The sequence below is a fragment of the Drosophila miranda genome, chromosome XR (assembly GCF_003369915.1).
Source record: "Drosophila miranda strain MSH22 chromosome XR, D.miranda_PacBio2.1, whole genome shotgun sequence".
Lineage (NCBI taxonomy): Eukaryota > Metazoa > Arthropoda > Insecta > Diptera > Drosophilidae > Drosophila > Drosophila miranda.
This window is the reverse complement of record NC_046674.1, coordinates 51,757,899-51,780,269: the sequence shown is the minus strand read 5'-3', so window position 1 is coordinate 51,780,269 and position 22,371 is coordinate 51,757,899. Positions and strand designations below refer to the sequence as shown.

The 22,371-nt window shown below is 40.3% G+C and overlaps 1 protein-coding gene across 2 annotated transcripts in view; it reads right to left on the bottom strand.

The window, feature by feature from the left end:
• LOC117186181 (ran-binding protein 16) overlaps positions 1 to 22,371 on the bottom strand; it is a 423,463-nt gene that overhangs the window by 383,437 nt on the left and 17,655 nt on the right. The window contains exon 1 of one of the 2 annotated variants that reach the window (XM_033386442.1): positions 12,472 to 12,516. The exons of the other annotated variant lie outside the window; for it this stretch is intronic. Coding sequence (XP_033242333.1) covers positions 12,472 to 12,501 — 30 coding nt within the window. The 5' untranslated portion in view covers positions 12,502 to 12,516. Of the gene's footprint in view, positions 1 to 12,471; positions 12,517 to 22,371 lie in introns of those variants that run through there. 2 annotated transcript variants of the gene reach the window in all.

The following is a 22,371-nucleotide window of genomic DNA, read 5'->3' as shown; positions in this document are numbered from 1 at the left end:
CAATTGGTCTATGATAGGAGATAAGATCTTTGGCACTGTCGGGTCAAGCAGCTTAAATATTGTAAATTATTGCCAGTGGTGCGGCCCAAAGGAAATGCATTTTGTTGTTGTCATTTCCAACGCCCACTGTAAAGATCATTTGTTACCGCATATGCATATGCAGCAGAATTCTTTCGTCTCCTTATATCTTAATCTCTCGTATTCGGCTTAGCAGCAGCCCCGAGCAGCTCCAACGCTCTCGGGCTATCCTACTCTCTCGCTCGCGTCTAAGCTTGCTGCATAGGGCCCGGCAATTTGGCCCGTCAGCCCTTGCATTTTCAGTCTTGAGCTAATCGTCGCAGCTATTAGATTAACATCCTCGCATCATTCGTTCGCCCAATCACCCTCATATGTACATACGCGATAAGTTGGTTTACATATGCAAATAAATTGTGAATTATATACAACCTCTCGACTTTCAATAAATTCAAAGTTGCAACAATTATTAAAAACGCTTAATAGCTTTCTTAAAAATTGGCGTAATCGTGGCTGCTTTCCACTTGCCACGAGACGAGACGAGAATTTTGAGAGGTTCGCAGAACGAAACAGGAAGGCAGAAATGCCATCACAACCAGGTTTATTAGAATTATCGAACTCATCAATTGCCTCCAAAATGTCCACCTCCGATCCAGTAAGTGTGCCAATATTGACACCCGAAAGAGATAGAGTGCTATACCACTATCTGTATTAGCGCTCAAGCTACCCAGGTTCATAGCTGAAGGAAGAGAGCTCGTCAACCTTTTGGAATTTATGAAATGCCAAAACGACCTGGGATTGATTTATACCCGATACTTAGTCAGTATGACTCTCCTTCGGCAGACGCCGCGAATATTAAACGACACGACAAAGAGTGCGTGCGAGAGAGACAGAAAATCATTCTGAGCGTGACGTCGGACGCTGCATAGCCACTGCAAATACATTTGTTCCTTTTAGCTATAAAAATGATCCGATCTGATCCAGATTCAGCAACCGGATAGGTATGGTCATTCTCTATGATTGTGCGTTTTTAGTTTGGCAATCGACTCGGCAATATTGTGGATGCAACAGATTTTCGTCCTTTGTGGGAGCGGAAGGGGGTAAGGCAAAATTTTGAGATATACGTTTTATAGTGAGATCTAACAGGAGTGCGGATACCAAATTTGGTTGCTCTAGCTTTAATAGTTTCTGAGATTTGTAGATGCCCCATATTTTCGTCCTTTGCGGGGGCGGAAGGGGGTGTGGCGAAATTTTGACACGAAACGGTCAAGGTCCGATATCACAGGAGTGTGGATACCAAATTTGGTTGCTCTAGCTCTTATAGTTTCTGAGATCCTTGAACTCACATTTTGCAATTGGCAAAACCGACCATGAAACCTGTGTGTTAGAGAGAGACAGAGCGAGAAAGAATGAAATTGTTTTCTTGATTCTGGCTCTAATAATTATACGATCAGGTTCAGATTTTGCACTCTAGAAGATATAGTCTTCTACGATTCTGCGTTTTTGGTTTTCTCGTATCTTTGAAATTGTGGATGCCACAGATTTTCGCCCTTTGTGGAGGCGGAAGTGGGCGGGGCAAACTTTTGAAATATACTTGTAACAGTGACATATCACAGAAGTCTGGATATAAAATGTCGTTACTCTAGCTCTTATAGTCTTTGAGAACTAGGCGCTGGTAGGGACGAACAACAGACGGACAGACAAACAGGGCTCAATCGACTCGGCTATTGATGCTGATCAAGAATATATATACTTTATGAGGTCGGAAACGGTTCCTTCTGGAAGTTACACACATCCACTTTTACCACAAATCTAATATACCCCAATACTCATTTTGAGTATCGGGTATAAAAAGCAAAGCAAAAAATCTGACTATGGCGAATAAGAATAGAATTCCAACGGCAAATGATGCATGTCACATTCTGCGAGAGGCGAGAGGCTGGCAACATGTAACATGGAAATCAATATCCGAACTAACAAAAATTAAGTCTTGAATTAGCCTATTTAGCCCTTAATTACCCTATTAAAAACATTATTTACTTGGGCTAAGCCCATACTAAAACAATCATCTATCAAAATAATCTCGTGCGGCAAATGTTCATTACTTGGTATCATAGCCGACGACTGCGGATCGCCGGACCATACCAACGAACCCAAGTCGAAGTCGCCAACAACGCAACGTACAAAAGTAGAGCTTCGGCTTTTGTCGCGGTTCACAACGTTCCCCCTCGTGTCATTTTTAAAAACAACCTTTTTTCAGACGCATTGCTTCTTTTTGCGCATAACTTAAATATCTTACATCTGGTTCTATTATACTTTTGCAATTCTGAAAAGCTGATAAATGCAACCATAAATCAAAGATTTGGTGTGAATAATTTTTTGACAGGCCCCTATGTTTTGACAAAGTTTAATTCAGATTGATTAGTTTTAAGGCATAGCATCGTGGGAAGCATCCATCACCAATTGAATACTGTGTATGAAATCAGTATTCGTTTCATCTCGGAAGCGAAAACATCTAAAATACAAAAACTTATAATCGAAAGCACATAACATTTCAAGAAAATCGGGCGGGCCATTTCGGAGAAGTTCAATAACAAACATTGTAACCCGAGAATTTAAAATATTTGAACAATGCCAATAAAACGGAGTGGGGCCAATTTGAGTCGAAAAACGACCAAGTCTAGAACCATACGAGATATAAGAGTACGAATTTCCGGTGAGAAAGTCGAAGAAAACAATGCAGATGAGCGTGTGAGCATGGCGCAGTTACGTGAATCGCAATCGCAAGAGGCCCGAGATGAGCGAAATCAACAAAGGCAACTAGAACGGAGAGTAACGCATAGATGCATACATACAACGCCAAAAATTTCATCGAGCATTTACATCAAATTTATTTCTTCGACTAACATTTCAGTTTGAGCCTTATGTTAAATATTATGCTCATTCTAAAGTGGTTATTGGTACTTTGAAAAAGCAATGCCCGCATTGTCACGAGCTCAAAGTTAAAAATGAGCGAGTTGGGATGTGTTGCTCATCAGGAAAAGTACAAATAACCGAAATTGCAACACCACCTGAACCATTGCACGGCTTACTTATCGGTACAGATCCAGATTCTAGAATGTTTTTGAAGTCAATTCGCACATTCAATTCATGCTTCCAAATGACATCATTTGGAGCAAAAGAAATAGTTAACAATATTGTTGCAAACGTTCAACAAATTAATTCCACGTTCAACTCCACGTGCACTCGCCAATCGCGTGGATGCACGTTGCGACTATCACAATCTCAAATCACATTTTGCCAGGCGTATCGTCAGCGAGCTGGACGCTATGTTAAATGAGCACAATGAATTATTAAAATTATTCAAATCACACATGCACAAACTACAAAGTGACAATCATGCTATTGTCATCAATCCTGATAGAACACCAGCTGGAGAGCATATACATATGTACGTATGTAGATTCAATGCACCTGTTGTTAACGACGTTGCTCGAAGAAGAAATAATGATCTTCAGTTTATTAGGGATAATAATATGACGCTCTCCAATATCCACTCATTTTCTGGAAGGGACAAGACGGATATTGTGTAAAAATTAAACAACGAGATCCCGTAACAGCTAATTTATTCATTATTAAGAACATAGTTAATTTGTTATTAAAGAATAAATCTTCAATTAATTTTAAGTATTTTAGTATATTATTACAGGAGCCGAAACAAATAGGAACGTTAGTTGGAAGGATTTTTATTCGTATAGTTTGATGATCAGACGCGGCCGAGACAACATCATTTTACCATGTCGTGAGCTTTGCCAACAATCTATGGTCGTTTACCAATCAGTCATTTCGGTCTGAGCTCACCGAATCGAAGTGCATCTGATTTACTCAACACAGATATGAATCGTGAACTACAGTACGATAATGTAGAAATGGCAGGCTTTGCTAGTCGCAATGTTCCACTACTAAATGATGAACAAAAAGTTATTTACGACCGCAATATACTGGCAGTTTCGGCAGGACAGGGATTCTTTTTTCTTGATGCACCATGTGGAATTGGCAAAATGTTCCTTATTTCGCTACTTCTTGCTTCTTCAAAAAATGGCATCGCATTGGCTGTTGCATCTGGCATTGCAAAAACTTTATTGGATGCAGGCAGAACATCTCATTCAGCATTTAAGCTGCCATTATACATTCAAAATAATCCAGATACAGTGTACAACATAAAAAAACAATCTTCTATGGCCACAGTGATGAAACAATGTACAATTATTATCTGGGAAGAATGCACTGTGGCATACAAATTCGCTTAAGGCATTGGATAGGACATTAAAGGATTTAAAAACAACGATAAACTGTTTGGCGGCACTTTGGCGGCATCACGACTGTGGCGTAATGTTGAAAATGTACAGCTGACGGTGAATATGCGCGTTAAAATGCTTCAGGATCCATCCGTCGAAACTTTCTCTTAACAACTGTTAGATATTGGCGATGGGAAAGTTGCTGTGCATGAAAATACTGGATGCATAAAATTACAGACGGACTTCTGCACAATCATCGAATTGCAAAATTCTCTCATCGATAACATATTTCCCGATGTACACACACACACAATATGAAAATCATAATTGGCTGGCAGAAAGAGCGATCTTGTTAACACATCACAGTGGTTGCCTGTGGACTTGGTGTCATACAAATATATCGATGCAGTTTGCGATACCAACGAAACTGTGAATTATCCAATTGGGTTTTTAAATTCATTGGATTTGCCCGGTATGCCAGCACACCATTTACAATTGAAGGTTGGATCTCCGATCATTCTCCTTCGTAACTTGAACCCACCACGGCTGTGTAATGGCACACGATTAGTCATTAAAAAACTAATGAGAAACGTTATTGAAGCCATCATTTTGAATGGAAAGTTTCAAGGCGAAAATGTGTTGCTACGAATCCCTATGATTAATACAAATGTGTCAATTGAATTCAAACGCAATCAATTCCCAATTATATTGGCATTCGCTATGACGATCAATAAGTCACAAGGCCAGACATTGTCTGTATGTGGCTTATTGTAAAGTTATCTTATAATTGATAAGTAAATCCCCCCATTCTTATAGAAGATAGTTATTTTTACTGAACTGAAAAAATGTTTCCTAGAAATAATATACATGTACATATATACTTTATGGGGTCGGAAACGCATCCTTCTGAGAGTTACACATATACACTTTCCCCACAAATCTAATATACCTTTATACTCTATAAGTATCGGTTATAAAAAATTACACTTTTGTAAGGGGTTTTCGGTCATTTTGATTAGACGACTGAAAAAATTAAAATACGATCGAATTTTATAATAAAAATTAAATTTTTCCCAATTAGTTAATTTGTTTTCTTTATAAAAATGACAAAATCAATATAATTAAAAATTTTTTTTTTAATTAGTTATTAATTAAAATTTTGTTGAGATAGCATCTGAAGTACATCAACGCATCTGAAGTACACCACCGTCAGTCAGGCCATAGTCAGTTCGACTTCGGTTATTTATCATGTAATTTTTCAGTTACAGTTTTACTAAGCATTGTGAAACTTTAAGCAACAATAAACAACATTTTGAGATATCATCTGAAGTACAGCAACGTTTTACAAATGATATTTCGGCAAAAAATCGGCTCAATTATTTTTAATATTCTCTTCCGAAAAGATAAGACGAATTTAAGCGAGGTCTTTCATTCAAAAATGATCATGCGGTTCGTTTTGGAAAAAAACACAATTGGTTTTGATTTTACTTTATACACAAGACATTTCGCATGGCACAAACTTTTTCTAAGATAAAAAAAAAGCCGCTAGCCGCTGACAAAATAAAACCGGAAAATTAACTTTTGCTGATTTTAGTAAGTTTTGACATGAAAGTGTTAATTAGTCAAATTAGTTAAGTTTCAATAAATGTATAAATAATATCAGGACAGAATTAAATGGATACATGATTTTATTGACTTTAATTTGTTGGTGTCGGTGGATCTTTCCATGAAAATTTCCATACCTTTAACACAGAATAACTTTATTAACGAACTATACGAAATATCTGTCGCCGGACGATAGTTGATCGCGATAGGTGTTGTAGTAGGTCTAGAATATATTGAAATGTATTATGGACTTGGAGCCCTGCAGTGAGCGGGCATATTTTTCGACCGCCATGTTTTTCCGCTAAAGTTTTTAAGCTTCGCTTTTTTTTTCGCGTGGTTGAGAGCAGGAGGAAGTGGAGACTGGTTGCCAAACACCAATGGTTAGGGTGAGCCTGCACATTGTTTGAGTTGTGCTCTTATGCATTGCCGTCTTAACTTCGTCAAAAGCTGAACTTAGCTGTGACTAAAATCGACGTTTCTTTTAATAGATTTGGGACTTTAAAAATGTTTCATTAATGTTTTCTTGGTTTGATTTTTTTTTTTCTACAAATTTTTAGAAGCTGTTATTTTTATACCCAATACTCAAAATGAGTATTGGGGTATATTAGATTTGTGGTGAAAATGGATGTGTGTAACGTCCAGAAGGAATCGTTTCCGACCCCATAAAGTATATATATTCTTGATCAGCATCAATAGACTTGTCCATTGAGCCCTTCTGTCTGTCCGTCCGTCCGTCTGTCCGTCCCTATCAACGCCTAGGGCTCAAAGACTGTAAGAGCTAGAGCAACGACATTTTATATCCGGACTTCTGTGATGTCACTGTTACAAGTATATTTCAAAACTTCGCCCCGCCCACTTCCGCCCCCAAAGGACGAAAATCTGTGGCACCCACAATTTTAAAGATACGAGAAAACAAAAAACACAGAATCGTAAAGATTGACCACATCGTCTAGACTGAATTGAATCGTATCATTATTATAGCCAGAATGAAGAAAACAATTTCATTTTTTGTCGCCCCGTATCACACACGTATCAAAGCCGGCTTTGCTTAGCGCAAAACAATTAGCGCCTAGATCTCAGAGACTATAAAAGCTAGAGCAACCAAATTTTTGATGCACACTCCTGTGATATCGGACCTTGACGAGTTTGTTTCAAAATTTCGCCACACCCCTTTCCGCCCCCGCAAAGGACGAAAATCTAGGGCATCCACAAATCTCAGAGAATATTAAGGCTAGAGTAACCAAATTTGGTGTCCACACTCCTGTTAGATCTCACTAAAAAACGTATATTTCGAAATTTCGCTCCACCTTCTTCCGCCCCCACAAAGGACGAAAATCTCTGGCATCCACAATATTGAAGATACGAGAAAACTAAAAACCCACAATCATAGAGAATGATTGTATCTATGATATTGCTGAATCTGGATCAGATCGGATCATTTTTATAGCCAAAAAAAAAACAAATTAATTTGCAGTGGCTACGCAGCGCCTGACGACATGTTCAGACACGTTTCTGTCTCTCCCGCACGCACACATTGTCGCTCAATGTAGCCATACTGACTATGTATCGGGTATAAATGTAGAGTTGCGGTCGCCGCAGCAACTCACAACGTTCCCCCTCGTTATTTTTCTTTTTTTTCAGAATTTGAGCTCCTTTTTTCACATAACTTAAGTATCTTACACCTGGTTGTTTCGAAATTTTCCAATTCTGAAAATCTGATAAATGCAGCTATAAATCGGACTCAATCGGTAAAGCTTACCCTCTGGAAAATATTAAACAATATTAAGGAAAGTACAAATTTTGACTAAATGTAAGTCTGGCAGGGACGGTCGCGTCACTGTCAATCTCTCTGATAAGACGAGCTTCTCAAAGCTGAAAAGCTTTTTAAATGATTTTGACATCCAGTACCAGACTTTTCAACCCAAGGACGAGCGTGCGTATCGGATCGTAGTTAAAGGTCTGCACTACCGATTTAATGGAAATGAAGGACAAGGTTGTTGTCTGTGAACTTGGAACTGGCCAGCAACAACAAAGTCACCTTTGGTATCAAACAGTTGTGCAGTCTCTGTCGAACCACCACTCAGGTCTAAGGTCCTGCAGTGCTACCGATGTCAGGACTTTGGGCATTCCCAAGTAAACTGCGTTCTCGACTATATTTGTGTCAAATACGGAAACCCCCAAACCCCAAACCCAAAAGGGATCCTCCGCTGCAAGAGAAATCATACCGCATCCTATAAAGGCTGAAAAGTCTACCAAAAGGTCAAGAAAAGACTCCACGAACCTTAAACCAAACCACGTGGATATTCTCCTCATCTCGGAAACTTACTTTTCCCCCAGGTCCTACTTTACCATCAGTGGTTAAAGCGTCATAGCCGAACTTTGTTTCAAGCACTGCACTGTTAAGCTCCGATTAAAAATGCCAGCCAGCACCAGATGACTTGGACGACGTTGTTGAGCATGTTAACATACAAATCCACAATGCAGGTTCGCATGCCACAACTGAGAGCAGACCCTCCAAGGACGTCCCTCACAAAGATGCACCTTTGGTCTCCCGAAGTAGCAGACCTAGTTGCTGAGAAAAAGCGTCTCCGACGACTTTGGCATAGTTCTCGCAAAATAGCGGCCAAAGCACTTAAGGAACTGTTATAAGATTGAAGAAGAGAAGATTGAATCTGAGAGAATCTTTCTCTCCAATCACAAGATGCTATCAACAGGAAACCGACGAGACGGCCGAGTTTCTGGACATGCCATGTCAAATGGACCTCCTATCCCTGCATTCCGAAATCGGAAAACTCAATGCATCCAAATCCCCTGGAAACGATGGAATCGACGTGCCAGCCATCAAAGCTCTGCCACCAAATGTAGTGCAGCTTCTCCTTAACATCACAAACAAATGCTTTTAAATATGAAAATTCATCACCCAGTGGAAATGTGCCGAAATCATTCTCATAAAACCTGGGAAACCAGCAGCCAATCTCGCTTCATACCGTTCGATTAGTCTATTTGCGGTCCTCTCTAAAATAGTGGAGAGACTACTTTTGCGAAGAGTCCCACCACTGGAGGTGGCCGGTTTGATCCTTGATTACCAGTTTGGTTTCAGAGAATGTCATGGCCATAGGATAGTAGAGCGAATTCTGGAAGCTTTTCAAGAGAATAATTACTGCACTGCAGCCTTCTTGGACATTAAGCAACCCTTCGACAACCCTGCCCTTTGGCAGGTCTGCTCTACAAGTTAAAGACTACCTTACCTGCACCATACTACAGACTGCTAAAATCCCACATTGTGGTCAGAAACCACTATGTGAAGTGCGGAGACGAAAGATCTGATATAAGAGCTTTTAGAGCCGGAGTTCCAGGAAGGCGTACTGTGTCCAGTCCTAGACTAGACTAGAATACCGCTAGACGTATGGCTGCCACCTATGCTGACGACACAGCCTTCCTAGCTTGACACCATAAACGCCTGGCTAAAAAGATGAAATATAATGGTCCACTGTGCGAAGTCCATCACCGCCTCTGCGTCCCCCAGTCCAACTCGACGGATCTACCATCCCCAGCAGCGACACAGCCAAGTACTTGGAACAGGAGCCTGACAGAAGACAAACTTGGAAACTTCACCTTATTAAAAAAAAAAAAAAAATAACACTCAATGAAAGTCTGAAGAAACATCTCTGGCTTGTCGGAAAAATATCTACCCTACAGCTACTAATCTCTAAGACCATAATGAAACCCATGTCGACGTATAGGATTTCAATCTGGGGCACTGCCAGCAAAAAATTTCAAAAGAGCGCTTAGAACGCTTACCATACAATGTAAATGTTAATGTAATGTAATTATAGATTTGTTGATTATTCTTCTATCGGACAGATTGCATATATAAACAGGTCGCTTTAAAAAAAAAAACTGAATAAATTTTTTTTTAGCTAAAACACTTCAAAAACGCATCGGGCAACTAGAAAAAATTTTGACAAAACATTTACTAAACAAAATATTTATCGATTTGTTTTTAATAACTTTTCAGTAATTTTTCATATTACATTTTTTTTTTTTTTGCAATTAGAAACAATTAGCTTGTTGTTTAAAGCTTTTTGACTCTTTTAAGTTTTTAACAACAGAACTTTCTTAATGACAAAAAAGATAATTTGAAGGAAAAATAAAATTAAGAAAGATGTGCATTTTGCGGAGGTAAGTTTTAAGAAATATGAAGGGTCCGCACAATTCAAGAAGCTTTGAAGTATTACAAATTCAGAACACATGGGAATTTTAAAATTCTGAACAACAAAATTTTATTTTTGAAATAATGTATTGTAAAGGGAACATAAAATGAAGAAAGATAAGCATTTTACAAAGATAAGTTATGAGGAAAAAATTAGTTTGGTAAAATCCTACGACTGCAAAAAAATATTTTTTGTTGAAGTAGGAGACGAAGGAGGTGAAAAGACAGTACCAAAAGCAAAAAATTGTGCAAACAATGCTTATAATCATAGTCGAACATATTTATGTTCACATTTTGTAAATGGAAAAATTAAACTTTAAATTCTATTAAAAATAAACATGTTCGGACTGCATTTATATTTCGGTAATTGGCAATACTAAGGTCAATACGTAAAATCTGACAACGCCGTAATAAACGTAATTTTGTATCATATATGTACGTAAAACGTTTTTATGTACAATTGGTTTTTGTTTTGTTTACAATCAGTTAAAAAAGTCAATTTGGCAAAACAATGGAAATTTCTCGAAGGTTCATTGGATTATTTTTCACAACTTTCGACGTGGACTATCCCAAAAAGAATGTGTATATGAACTTTCTTTGTATGTCGAGAAAGCACCATCAAAATCGACAGTTTATCACTGGCTTGCAGAATTTAACCGTGGTCGTAGTTCAGTCGATGACGAGTGCCGTGAAGGTCGTCCAAAATGTTGTGCCACAAAACATCGATGGTGTGCGTGAACTTATAGTGCAAGATCGACATGTGACATATCGTGATAAAGAGGCATCCTTGCACATTAGTTCCACTTCAATACATTCCATTTTGCATGAACACTTAGTTGTTATGGCTCAAAAAAAAGCTCTTGTCGATTGAAGTAAGGAAATGCTTAAAAAGTTCGACCGTGGTGCTTCAAAAGACGTTTATAAAATTGTGATAGGTGATGAATCATGAATATATGCGTATGAGCCGGAAACTAAACAGTAATCGACCGTGTGGGTGTTCCCTGGTCGCCTGTTTCTTGGGGAGAATGGGTCATGTGGCCATTGTTCCGCTAGAGCAACGTAGGACTGTCAATTCTGAGTGGTACACGAAAATTTTTTTGTCGGAGGTCTTCAGAGAAATTAGCAAAACCAACTACCGAGCACGAATCATTCTCCATCATGACAATGCGAAACCAATGACTTCTTTTTATTCCCTCACATAAAAAAAAACTGCGTGGTGAACGATTTACAAGCGCCGAAGAAGCAGTTTAAGAGTTCAAAAACCATGCTTTGGAGCTGTCTCAAGAGGAATGGAAAACTGCTATAAGGAATGGTTCGAACAAATGCAAAAGTGTATTGACCATATATTGGGGGGAATATATTGAAAAAAAAAATCCGTTTTCATTTAAAAGTTATGGTTCTTATTTGCTATTCACGAAATATAAATAGAAGCCCTCGTATGGTAGATACGTGCCGGATCTTGTTTAGATCTAATCATTATTAAAGCCAGAAGGAAGAAATTAAATTGCAGAGCCTACGAAACAGCATCCATGCCATTATTCATTCTCTCTGTCTCTCACACACTCTTCCTCGTGCAGTGTGCGCTCCCTAGTGGAGGAAACCGAGATACCAATACAACTGCTGGTACCTCCTTTCAGTCAGATTCGAATCACACCGAATCACTTAAGACTGAATACGATCACTTCGGATTAATATCAGCAAGTTTCGTTCGCATGTCTCTGAAATGACCCAAAACATGGTATGAAGTTCATGAAATTTTCGGATCTGACTAAGTAAAAATTACGAGACCTGCTTCGTTCAGTTCGTTTTGGGCGAGCGTTTCGAAGTTATGCTGAATTGCTGATTCTAACGGATTGAACGAAGCGAATACCAAATACCACCGAATCGATTTGGTTCGGCCCGTTCATGCAGGGTCTAATAGAGACCAGACACAATTTTTTACCTGAGATCATAAACAAATCTATATTTTCACAAATGATATTTTTTAGGTGTCCCGAATAATTGCGCTGTTTGAAAATTTTTCTTGTATATCCATCTTTCCTTTTTACTTAACAAAAATAATGAATTCGATATTTTGTACCTGGTCTGCGCTGAATTTCTTTAAGTTTCATCATTTTCATAGGTATTTAAATACCGTTAATTGGTTAATTACATTTTACCGAGCTATTACATAACAGAAGATAAAAGGAGAACATTTTTGAAATTTATATATATAGTATTAATTTGAAGGTTTCCGGTTTAAACCACAGATCAAGCAATCGACCCATGGTATTTTTTTCACATGGTTGAGACATTGAAAGATTATGTGATTTGACTCGTTTAAAGAAGACCAAATAGCACCTGGCAAGTTGAAGTCATTGAAGTCACCATGACCCGGATATGTCCAACCGTCACGTTTTTTTTTATTCACCATACTAGAGAAACTCATAGTTGAAAACCTTTTATATACAAGTATTGCGCATTAAATAAATACTGGCAACATTGTTGCAACTGGTTGCTGATAACCAGTTTGACTTTGTACGACTTTCACAGTTTGACATTCAAGCGGTAAAACAAAAACAAATTTTATGCGACGACGACGACGACGACGACAGGCAGGCAGAGCAGCCAGTAGTGGCAGAGCAGCGGCAGAATTTTCCGGTGGATCGGCCAAAGGCCATGATCAAGCACCATGGAAAATTCTGCCGCTGCTCTGCCACTGCTGGCTGCTCTGCCTGCCTGTCGTCGTAGTCGTCGTCGCATAAAATGAGTTTTTATAGCAGACAGGTGCTGTTAGTATATTGAGATATTCGAGGACGGCGGAACGTACGTAAGCAATGAAGGAAGAAACGTCGGGAAGAATCGGTTTTTAACACATGAATTCCAATTCTTGTTGAATCTGGACTGGGAAATGTTTCGACGTGAAGTTTGAGTCCACTGCAATCAGAACCCCTCCTCTACGTAGAGACGGACGGTCATTTCTAAGCATTGTGTTCCGGCTTGGCAATTCTTGTCACAGACCACAGCAAATTCCAAAATAAAAGTTAATACAAAAAAAAAAATAATTCATATCAAAGCCAGGCTCAGGCACCTCCTCCCTGGAACAGGGAATTGAGTTTTCCCAAACCCTTGTGTAACTCATCTGTGATATGGCAAAAAGCGGGAAAATAGCAACGTCGTGGATCTGAGTTTTTCAACTATTCACACAGAAAGGGAACACTTCGCCAAGTTGCCCCCGTCCCTCATCCTGCGCCTCTTCAAGGCAACCGTTGTGCCCCTTTGCGTGAACAGGATCTCTCAACTGTTGCCCAGACTGCGGAGGGGGAGATGAATAGGATTCAACATAATCCTTATGCTGATGATGTCCCGTCCACCACAGATGCGGCTCAAGCAACTCAGGCTGAGAAAACTCCCAAAAAACCACGAAAGTCTAGGCCAATAACCATCCCTGGGCACGGCACCCTCAGGGGACCTCAGTTTTTACGCAAAGGACGATGACACCCATAGAAAGATAATTAGGATACTAAATTCACTGCGGGTGCAGTACACCCGGGTAGTGGCAAAAAATCTTGCAGAATCTTGACCCAAGGATACCATCAACCAGACATTTGAGAAGTTGGGACATCGAGGGGTCAACCAGTACAATCCGAAGTCCAGAAGGAGCCCTTCCATCAGCGCTGATGGAGTCAGGCAGGAACCACCCAACCAAAACGACTGGTTTATTGACCTCGCCCAGGCCCCTAACAACAAGGAAGCTCTCAAGATCGCTAGAGTCTGCAGATAACGGGTGAAAATGAAGGTGCCCCGCAAAACCAACAGCGTGAGGCAGTGCTTCCGTTGCTTTAAATTCAACCACACGAAAAACTATTGTCTAAAGCGAATAATGTGTGGCAGATTCGCCGAGGACCACTGGACAGGTAGCACAGAATGCAACGCCATGACCGAAGACGACCTGACATGCTCAAACTGCAGCGGAAAGCATGCAGCATGATAAATCCTGCAAGATCTACGTCATGATGCTTAAAAATCGCCAATCCGCCGTGAATGTCTCTCCGCAAAACCAAGATTCTACAAAGGTGAGAAATGTCCCATCAATGGCAGTACAGCGCGGGATATCCTTCGCGGATGCTTTCCGCCGTAAAGAACCCAAACAGGCCTACGTTGATACTCGCCGGCACAACTTAGGACAGCAGGACTATAACACCCAGTTCCCTCAGCTTCAAGGAAAACGCAGACCACCAACTTGATCCACCAACGCCCAAGGTTCTCATCCTCGCAGATGGATACGAACTCGATGGCTCAGGTTCTTATGGATTTGCAGAGGTCAGTAGCGGACCTCACAACGGCAGTAGCAGGTATCCTGCAATCCCTCGACAAACTGCGTAAAGCAGATACACCCATACCCTCGCAATCTCTCAGAAGACCATAATGTTGTCGGACCTAAGGATCGGATTTGGGAACGCCCTTAGCCTGGCTCATAACACTAATGAGCTTGCTCTATTATTACAGCGTCATAATATTGACATCATGTTAGTTGCTGAAACCTACTTATACCCAGAAAAAAACTACACGCTCCACGGATACGAGTGTTACAGAGCCGACCACCCATCCAACAGGGCCAGAAGGCAGCAATACTCCTTTGAAAGGATATTTCCCACTACCACCATCACGCTGTGCAATTGGGGTCGATTCAGCTTGCGGCGGTCATGGTTTCAACACTACGCGGAGAGATCCTCATTGCTGCAGCCTATTTGCCCCCATCGATTCCCTGGTCTAGCACTGATTTCGACAATCTTCTGGCCCAACTGAGTAACAAATTTATAATTGGAAGAGACTTTAATGCGAAGCACAAACCTTGGGGCAATCACAGAGGAGACCGCAGAGTGTTGGCGCTGCATGACGCCCTAACCAATGGGTCTACTCAAATTCTGGCGACAGGAAGCCCTACCTACTACCCACCGTTCTAGAGATCCATTCACTCCTGCCTAGACTTCTTCCTATATCGATCTATCCCCAGCAATTAGCTTACCATCCGTGAAGAGCATTACCTCAGCTCCGACCACCTGCCTCTCAATGCTACATTATCGACAACTCCGCAGACAATCCCAGCCATGACGAGGCTATTGAAACCCAACGCAAACATTCCCCTGTTTAAGGAAATTCTGGGTAGCTCGCTAGACTTACACACATAAGAACCGCTCAGGATATAGATGCTGCAGTCAACACTCTTGTGACCAAAGTCTGTGACGCTTCTGCAGCTGCTACCACCTTTGGCCCTCAAGGCAGTCGAACTTCACAGACTGGACTCCACAGAGGCAGCACTTCAAGTGAGATCGATGAGCTTCTTCTGCTCAAGAAACGACTCAAGCGCGAGTACATACGCACCAATGAGCCGCAGGTTGACAGAGTCTTCAGGAGAGTGGCTAGCCGGGTAAGGAACAAATTGGCGGAACAGAAGACCGATGCCACGGATAGACTGCTATCGGAGGCCACAGCAGACGTACACTCAAACTACGACATTTGAAAACTGACAGGACGCTACAAGCCGCAACCTACACCTCGCTTTTCGGTATGGAAGGCTGACGGCTCATGGGCAAGAACAGCAATGGACAGAGTAGAGGCTTTTGCAGCGAATCGGGAAGAAAGATTCACACCATTTCGGACGACATCTAGTAGAAGAGCAATGATGGTAACTGAAAGGCTAAATGAGACCCACCAGATTGAGCTCCCTGTGAAGCCAATCACCTTTCAAGAAATCTCGGAGGACATAAAGAAACTCAAGTCCAAGAAGGCCCCTGGCGACGATACGATTGACAATGTTGTGGCAAAGGCGCTACCCATCAGAACGATTCTGTATATGTTGCTAATCTTTAACGCGTCGCTAAGATTAACATACTTTCCCAAAGCCTGGAGATGTGCCCACATAATTATGTTGCCAAAACCAGGAAAGCCACCGGAAGTCCTCAACAACCATAGACCAATTAGTCTCTTTTCGACTTTTGACAAAATGTTTGAGCGCTGCATCCTACGAAGGATACTGGAGTCGCCGATGGTCAAAACAGACATCCCAAACTACTAATTTGGCTTCAGACTTTTGCACGGCACACTTAAACAACTGCAGGGTAGTGGAACACATACATTTGTGCCGAATTTTACAGGAAGAATGGAGGAAAATCACCCCTCAACAGTGCGCACGTCCTTTAGATTCAATACCAAGGCGTTGCTCGACTTTTCTTAAGCAGAAAGGTCATCCTACTCAATATTAAAGTAGTTTTATTAAAAATACTAGAAATTTTAACTTTTTTAACCATTTTTTTCCAGGTGGCTTAAGTATATGAGCAGGACATTTTGGAGATGTTTTCAGATTTTTTAGTTATTATTTAAGAATTATTTCGCTGACTATATATTTTCATAACTTGTTCAATGTTTTATTAAAACACTGACATATAGAAAATAATTTGAGACAAAAAATGGGAGCTGTAAAATAAAAACTTTTCTTGATTTTCGCTTAAATTCTTGATGTAGTTCTTGTGGCTTAAGTGTATGAGCACCACTGTACTAGACTGTTTCCAAAACAAGCAGTACACTGTGGTTGCTTATCTGGATATTTCGCAGGCTTTCGGCCTGGTGTGGCACGAGGGACTACTCGCAAAGATCAAAATGATGCTCAACCCCCAGCTGTATAAAGTTATCAAAAGCTTTCTGACGGAGAGGACCTCCCGTTCAGTCCAGGATGGTGCAGCTTCTTTGACCAAGACCATCAAGGCAAGAGTACCGCAAAGCAGCGTGCTTGGGCCGACACTGTACTGCTTATTGACCCACGACATGCCAAATCCCTCTACGGTCCGAAGGAAAACAGGGCAGACCCTCAAGGTGGCAACATCTGCTGACGACACAGCAGTACTCTCGAGGACTAGCTGTGTCTATGATGCCATAGACAATCTACAGCAATACCTCAAGCTGTTTGAAAAATGGGCCAGCCGATGGATCACCTCCATAAACACTGATAAATGTGCAGTGGTGACGCACACTTTAAGAATGGGCTCTAGCCCTGGTGTCTTCCTGCTTGGGAAACTCGTGGAGCAGCATAGGAATCACACATACCTCGGAGTTACACTGGATGCACGTTTAACTTTCGACAGTCACATCCGTAGCTTGACGAGCAAGTTGGTGTGTATGGCGCGGAAAATGTTCTGGCTACTTAAACAAAGTAACAAGCTCAGTTTAAAAACAAAGTCATGATCTACAAAGCCATACTGGCCCCTGCCTGGACATACGGCATTCGTACAGTCGACCTGCCCAACAGCATGATCTAAGAGGAGCTCTACTTTAGAAACCTGGAGAGATAATTGAACCAAATAATACCCCCCTCCAAATTCTTCGACCTTGACACGCATTTTTATACCCGACACTCAAAATGAGTATAGGGGTTTATTAGATTTGTGGTGAAAGTGGATGTGTGTAACGTCCAGAAGAAAGCGTTTTCGACCCAATAAAGTGTATATATTCTTGATCAGCATCAATAGCCGTGTCGATTGACTGACATTTCTGTCTGTCAGTCCCTATGAGCGCCTAGTTCTCAGAGACTATAAGAACTAGAGAAATGACATTTTGTTTCCGGACTTCTGTAATATTTCACTGTTACAAGTGTATTTCAAAACTTCGCCCTGCCCCCTTCCGCCACCACAAAGGAAGAAAATCTGTGGCATCCACAATTTCAAAGATACGAGAAAACCAAAAAGAATCGTAGAGAGTGATTATATCTTCTAGACTGCACAATCTGAACCAGATCGTATTATTATTACAGCCACAATGAAGAAAACAATTTCATTTTCTCTAGCTCTGTCTCTCTAACACACACGTTTCATGGTCGGCTTTGCCTATCGCAAAGTGAGCGCCTAGATCTCAAAGACTATAAGAGCTAGAGGAACCAAATTTGTTATCCACACTCCTGTGATATCGAACCTAAACAAGTGTATTTCACAATTAGTTTTTTTTTAATTGGCCAAGTTAGTAGATCTGTTTAAATTTTCCCGTTTTTAGCTGTTAATTACACGATGTAACACCACATTTCTGCTTTGAACTAAACCGACTTTGTTTATAGATTTGCGGCTTTAAAATCGTTCAATATTTTTGTTGTTTTCTAGGTTTAGTTTTTTTTTTTATTTTGAATACCTGCTATTTTTTTGCTGATTTTTTTTTTTTGAGGTGGTGCTTCTTTCGAAAATCCCAGAGGACCACTCCTTCTCTGACCACAGATATTATTGAGACGATACTATCCCTCGGGATACCAAAACCTACTGACTATATTAACTTCAGGAATGCCAGCTGTGCGAAATATGGGACAGCCATGGAGTAATTACTCCCCCCCAAAGCACCAATATGCCTGGACACTCAGGACGACTTAAATCGCCTAGTGAATAGGTTCACGGAAGCATGGAAAAAGGCCTTCACGTCAGCGTGCCCCTCTTGTAAACTTAGAGGGAAAAAACCCCCTTTGGTGGTCAAAACACATACAGTGGCGAACACATATGGATACATGTTCATCACTTTTCAGTTTAAACGCCTGTAAAATCTTTAAAAATGCATCGATCCATCAGTCCGGACCAGGTCATTCCGGTCCAACTTCATAAGGCCGGTCTCTCCAAAGAAATAACCTCACGAAATGATTTAAAAGCGAACGAAGTGATTAAAAACGAGGAATGCAAAGGAATTACAAGAAGGAAATACCTAAGGTACAAGTAACATCATAGAGGAGCTTCTGCTTCAAAATCGAGAAAGTCCCTGAAACGTCAGTCTCCGGAAGCTCCTCCCATACAGAATCAGCTCAATCTAGCACTGAACTCGCTAGTAATCACCATCGAGAGCGCCCTTCACAACAAGAAGTATTTTATAGGAATATTTGTATATACGAGGGCTGCCTTTAATATCAGTAGCCTAATAGTGAGACCAACAAAATATCGTGAAAAATGGTTTTATTTGTTTTTAAATATATTTTTGAGTAAGACTTGAACCATTTTGAAATAGTTCAACTTTTTGCGCAGTATTTTTGACACTCAGATTCAAGTAAGTAACTCTAAACAAAAAAAAAAATTTTTGTGTACCACTCAGAATTAATCTTCCTACTTTCCTCTATAGAAAAATTAGACAAGGGTTACAGCTCTACTTTTACTCAGCTCTACTTTACTCTGTCAGTAATGTATATGTAACCTTATTATTTATTTGGATTATACGTAACGTAAACTGTAAACAATATTTTTTGGTTTGCCGACACAGAAACATGAAATATTCCTTTTCCGATCCCACCATCTTCAAATTATCTTCTCCCATTTTCAACGTTGCCGAATTCCCACTTTATCCAGTAGATCGACCACCGCTACGCCTTAGGATGCTTATTTTGTTTCTCATACGGATGACTGATTTGTTCTGAACAACTCAGAGCTAAGACCTGATTTTTGCATACGTATTTTAACCGATCTTTTCAATCTGTTCCCAGGAATTTTTTTGTTTTAACTAAACCTTTTCTACCATCCCTGATTCAAAACAAACAACAATAAACATACTTTTTAATGTAATGAATAATCCTTGCACTCTGGAACTGATGTTTCGTACCACGAGTTCCGAACGTATAAAATCTATATGGTATGTAGTATGGTCAGTAGAATGGTCAGACATGGCCATTTAACTTTGCCATTAGGGCAACATAATCAAGCGTTTTTGTCGCAAACTTTAATTCGACACAATGCTCACAAGCAACTCGCATTTCATTAATGCGAACGAAAGGATGCGAAGCTTAATCTATTGAGCTGCTTGATACAAATCATTCCCTGATTTCTTCTTCTAGCGCGTCGAATATTATCTTGTTCGTGAACTCTACGTTGCGCTCGAAAATATTTTTCTTTTCTTGTGTTTTTGAGAAACACAAAAGGCGCGCGAAAATTGTTGGATTTCTCGTTCTTCTCTCGTGGATTGATTCACAAGGTTGCGATGCCTAACTGAATTACTGCCTTGTCGGAAAAGATACACCCAGCGACAAAAAAAAGCTACACCCGGAAATTTAATGCAGTTTTGATTTCACCAGCTTATAGTGTCCCCAAATGTTATTTGATTCGTCCATTTTTTGTGTGTCAATAAATCGGTTCCTATCAAAAGTATGACACTCTTCGATGTCATATTCATATATTTAAAAAGAAATATTGGTTCAAATAACACTTTTTTCAACAGTCATTTAGTAATTTGACTTCTTTTCTAAAACGTTTCTGCAGTTTTGATACTATCTCAACACAATTTTTCAACCAATTCTGAGGCTCGTTTGATAATAACACAATCTTTCCTTACCCCATTGCTAAGATTAGTATACAAAAAATTTAATTACTAATTTAAAAAGAACGTATGAATTTTCTTCAATTTGTTATTAATTTACAATAAACAAAAATAACTGATTGGAAAAAATTTAGTTTTGGTTGCAAAAAAGTTTTTTCTATTTTAATTTAATTTTGTTTTCCGTTTGTTCAAAATTACCGAACAAGCGTTACAAACGTGATTTAAAAAATAATTTGTTTTTAAGTTTCATGACTATGATATACGACAAAATCAGTAAGTCCTTTTGTTAGGAATTGATTTATTGAGAATATAGCGTTGATTTCGGCACGAATGTTTGCCTTAAGTTGGTCTACACTCTGAGGCTTGTTACCTTAACCGTAACCCTACCGTAAACCTTAGCCCCACAAAAAGAAGTCCGGGGGGTTTAAATCAGGCGATCTGGGTGGCCAGTCAATACAGCCTCTTTTTGACAACACGTCCTGGGAATTTTCGTTGGCCTGTTTGGACTCTTTAGGCGAATTTCAAGCGACTTGAGTGGTCTGTCGGCTAAAATTTGTTTATTTCACTAAATCATCCTTCAAAACACGCCATGTGGTTTTAGTGAAACCAAAATGCTGAGCGCGACGACTATATCATACTATTGGGTTCTGGGCAACGCTCTCTCTCACTGCTTCAACAAGTTCATTGGAACGTTTTGGTCGTTGATGACGGGCATGTCGACGATCACGCACTGTCCCTTGCTTAAAAGAATTCCACGCTAAACGACGAATAGTCTTGTCAGTCGGTGTCTATTTGCCGCGATACTTTTTGCGATATGCGCGTTGAGTTAGGACGACTATTTTCGATGTACAGCTATTTCAGCTACCATTTCAGCGTGTTCTTTTTGTTTAAATCCACGGCTAAAATTGTATTAAATCTAAGTTTACCGTTCTTAAAGATGGCGCAACCTGGTACAACCAATAAATAAATTAAAAAAAAAAAACGTTAATGTGCCAGCTCAGTGAGAGTGCGTGTGAGATTCCATTAAATTAAGCGTCGAATGTCTCATTGCACAGCTGCAGCCGCGGCTCCTGACCTTTCGTGTCTTTCATTCTCGCTCTCGCCTGTGTACATCGTCGCTGAAGCGGTATTCTATTTTCCGTTGTTTCGTCGCATTGCACACCGTTAAGCATGGACAACGATCCGGGCGGAAAGAATGTGATGGCTGATAACAGGCTGAGACTTTATAAGTGTAAGTTCAGGCTCTATATGATCGATTGCACAGGCTTGGTTAAATTTTTCGCGGGCAATAAAATCGGTAAATTGATCGCCGCAGTAATCGATGTTCGTCTTGACATGTTGGCAGAAATTCGAGAGGAATTTAACAAGGCCCATAAAGAGTTGGAGACGCTCGATCAAGACGAGATTGGGAGTGAGCTGCCTGAAAATTTCGATACGCTGTTCATATCGTTAAAAGCTGAGTTGCTGGCTACTTTTGAATTAAGCCAAACCATTCTGGACATCATCAACATCTTCGCTCTTGTCACGCTGATGCGACTTTGGATTCGGTTCGATCGTTGGAGCTGCCAATTATCGAGCGGCTCTGGATATACTCCATAACCGTTTTAATAATAAACGAATTGTTTTTCAGGCACACATCAAAAAGATTCTGGGCTCAAGAGGGTAGAATTGGCTTCTGCTAAAAGGCCTCGAGACTTTTCGGATACAGTCAATTTATTGGGATTTCATTGGGAACTGCTGAGGAGATCTCAGGATTCATGGTCATCAACATGCTGTTGCAGAAGTTGGATTCTAAGACGCAAACCAAGTGGGAGGAGCACTCATCGTCGAATGCTATACCTACAGCTGCATAATTATACGAATTCTTGCACCAACGCTGCCAAAAATGGAGCGGTTGGAATAGGCTACAGCGACACACACTAGTAGTGATCAGGTGGG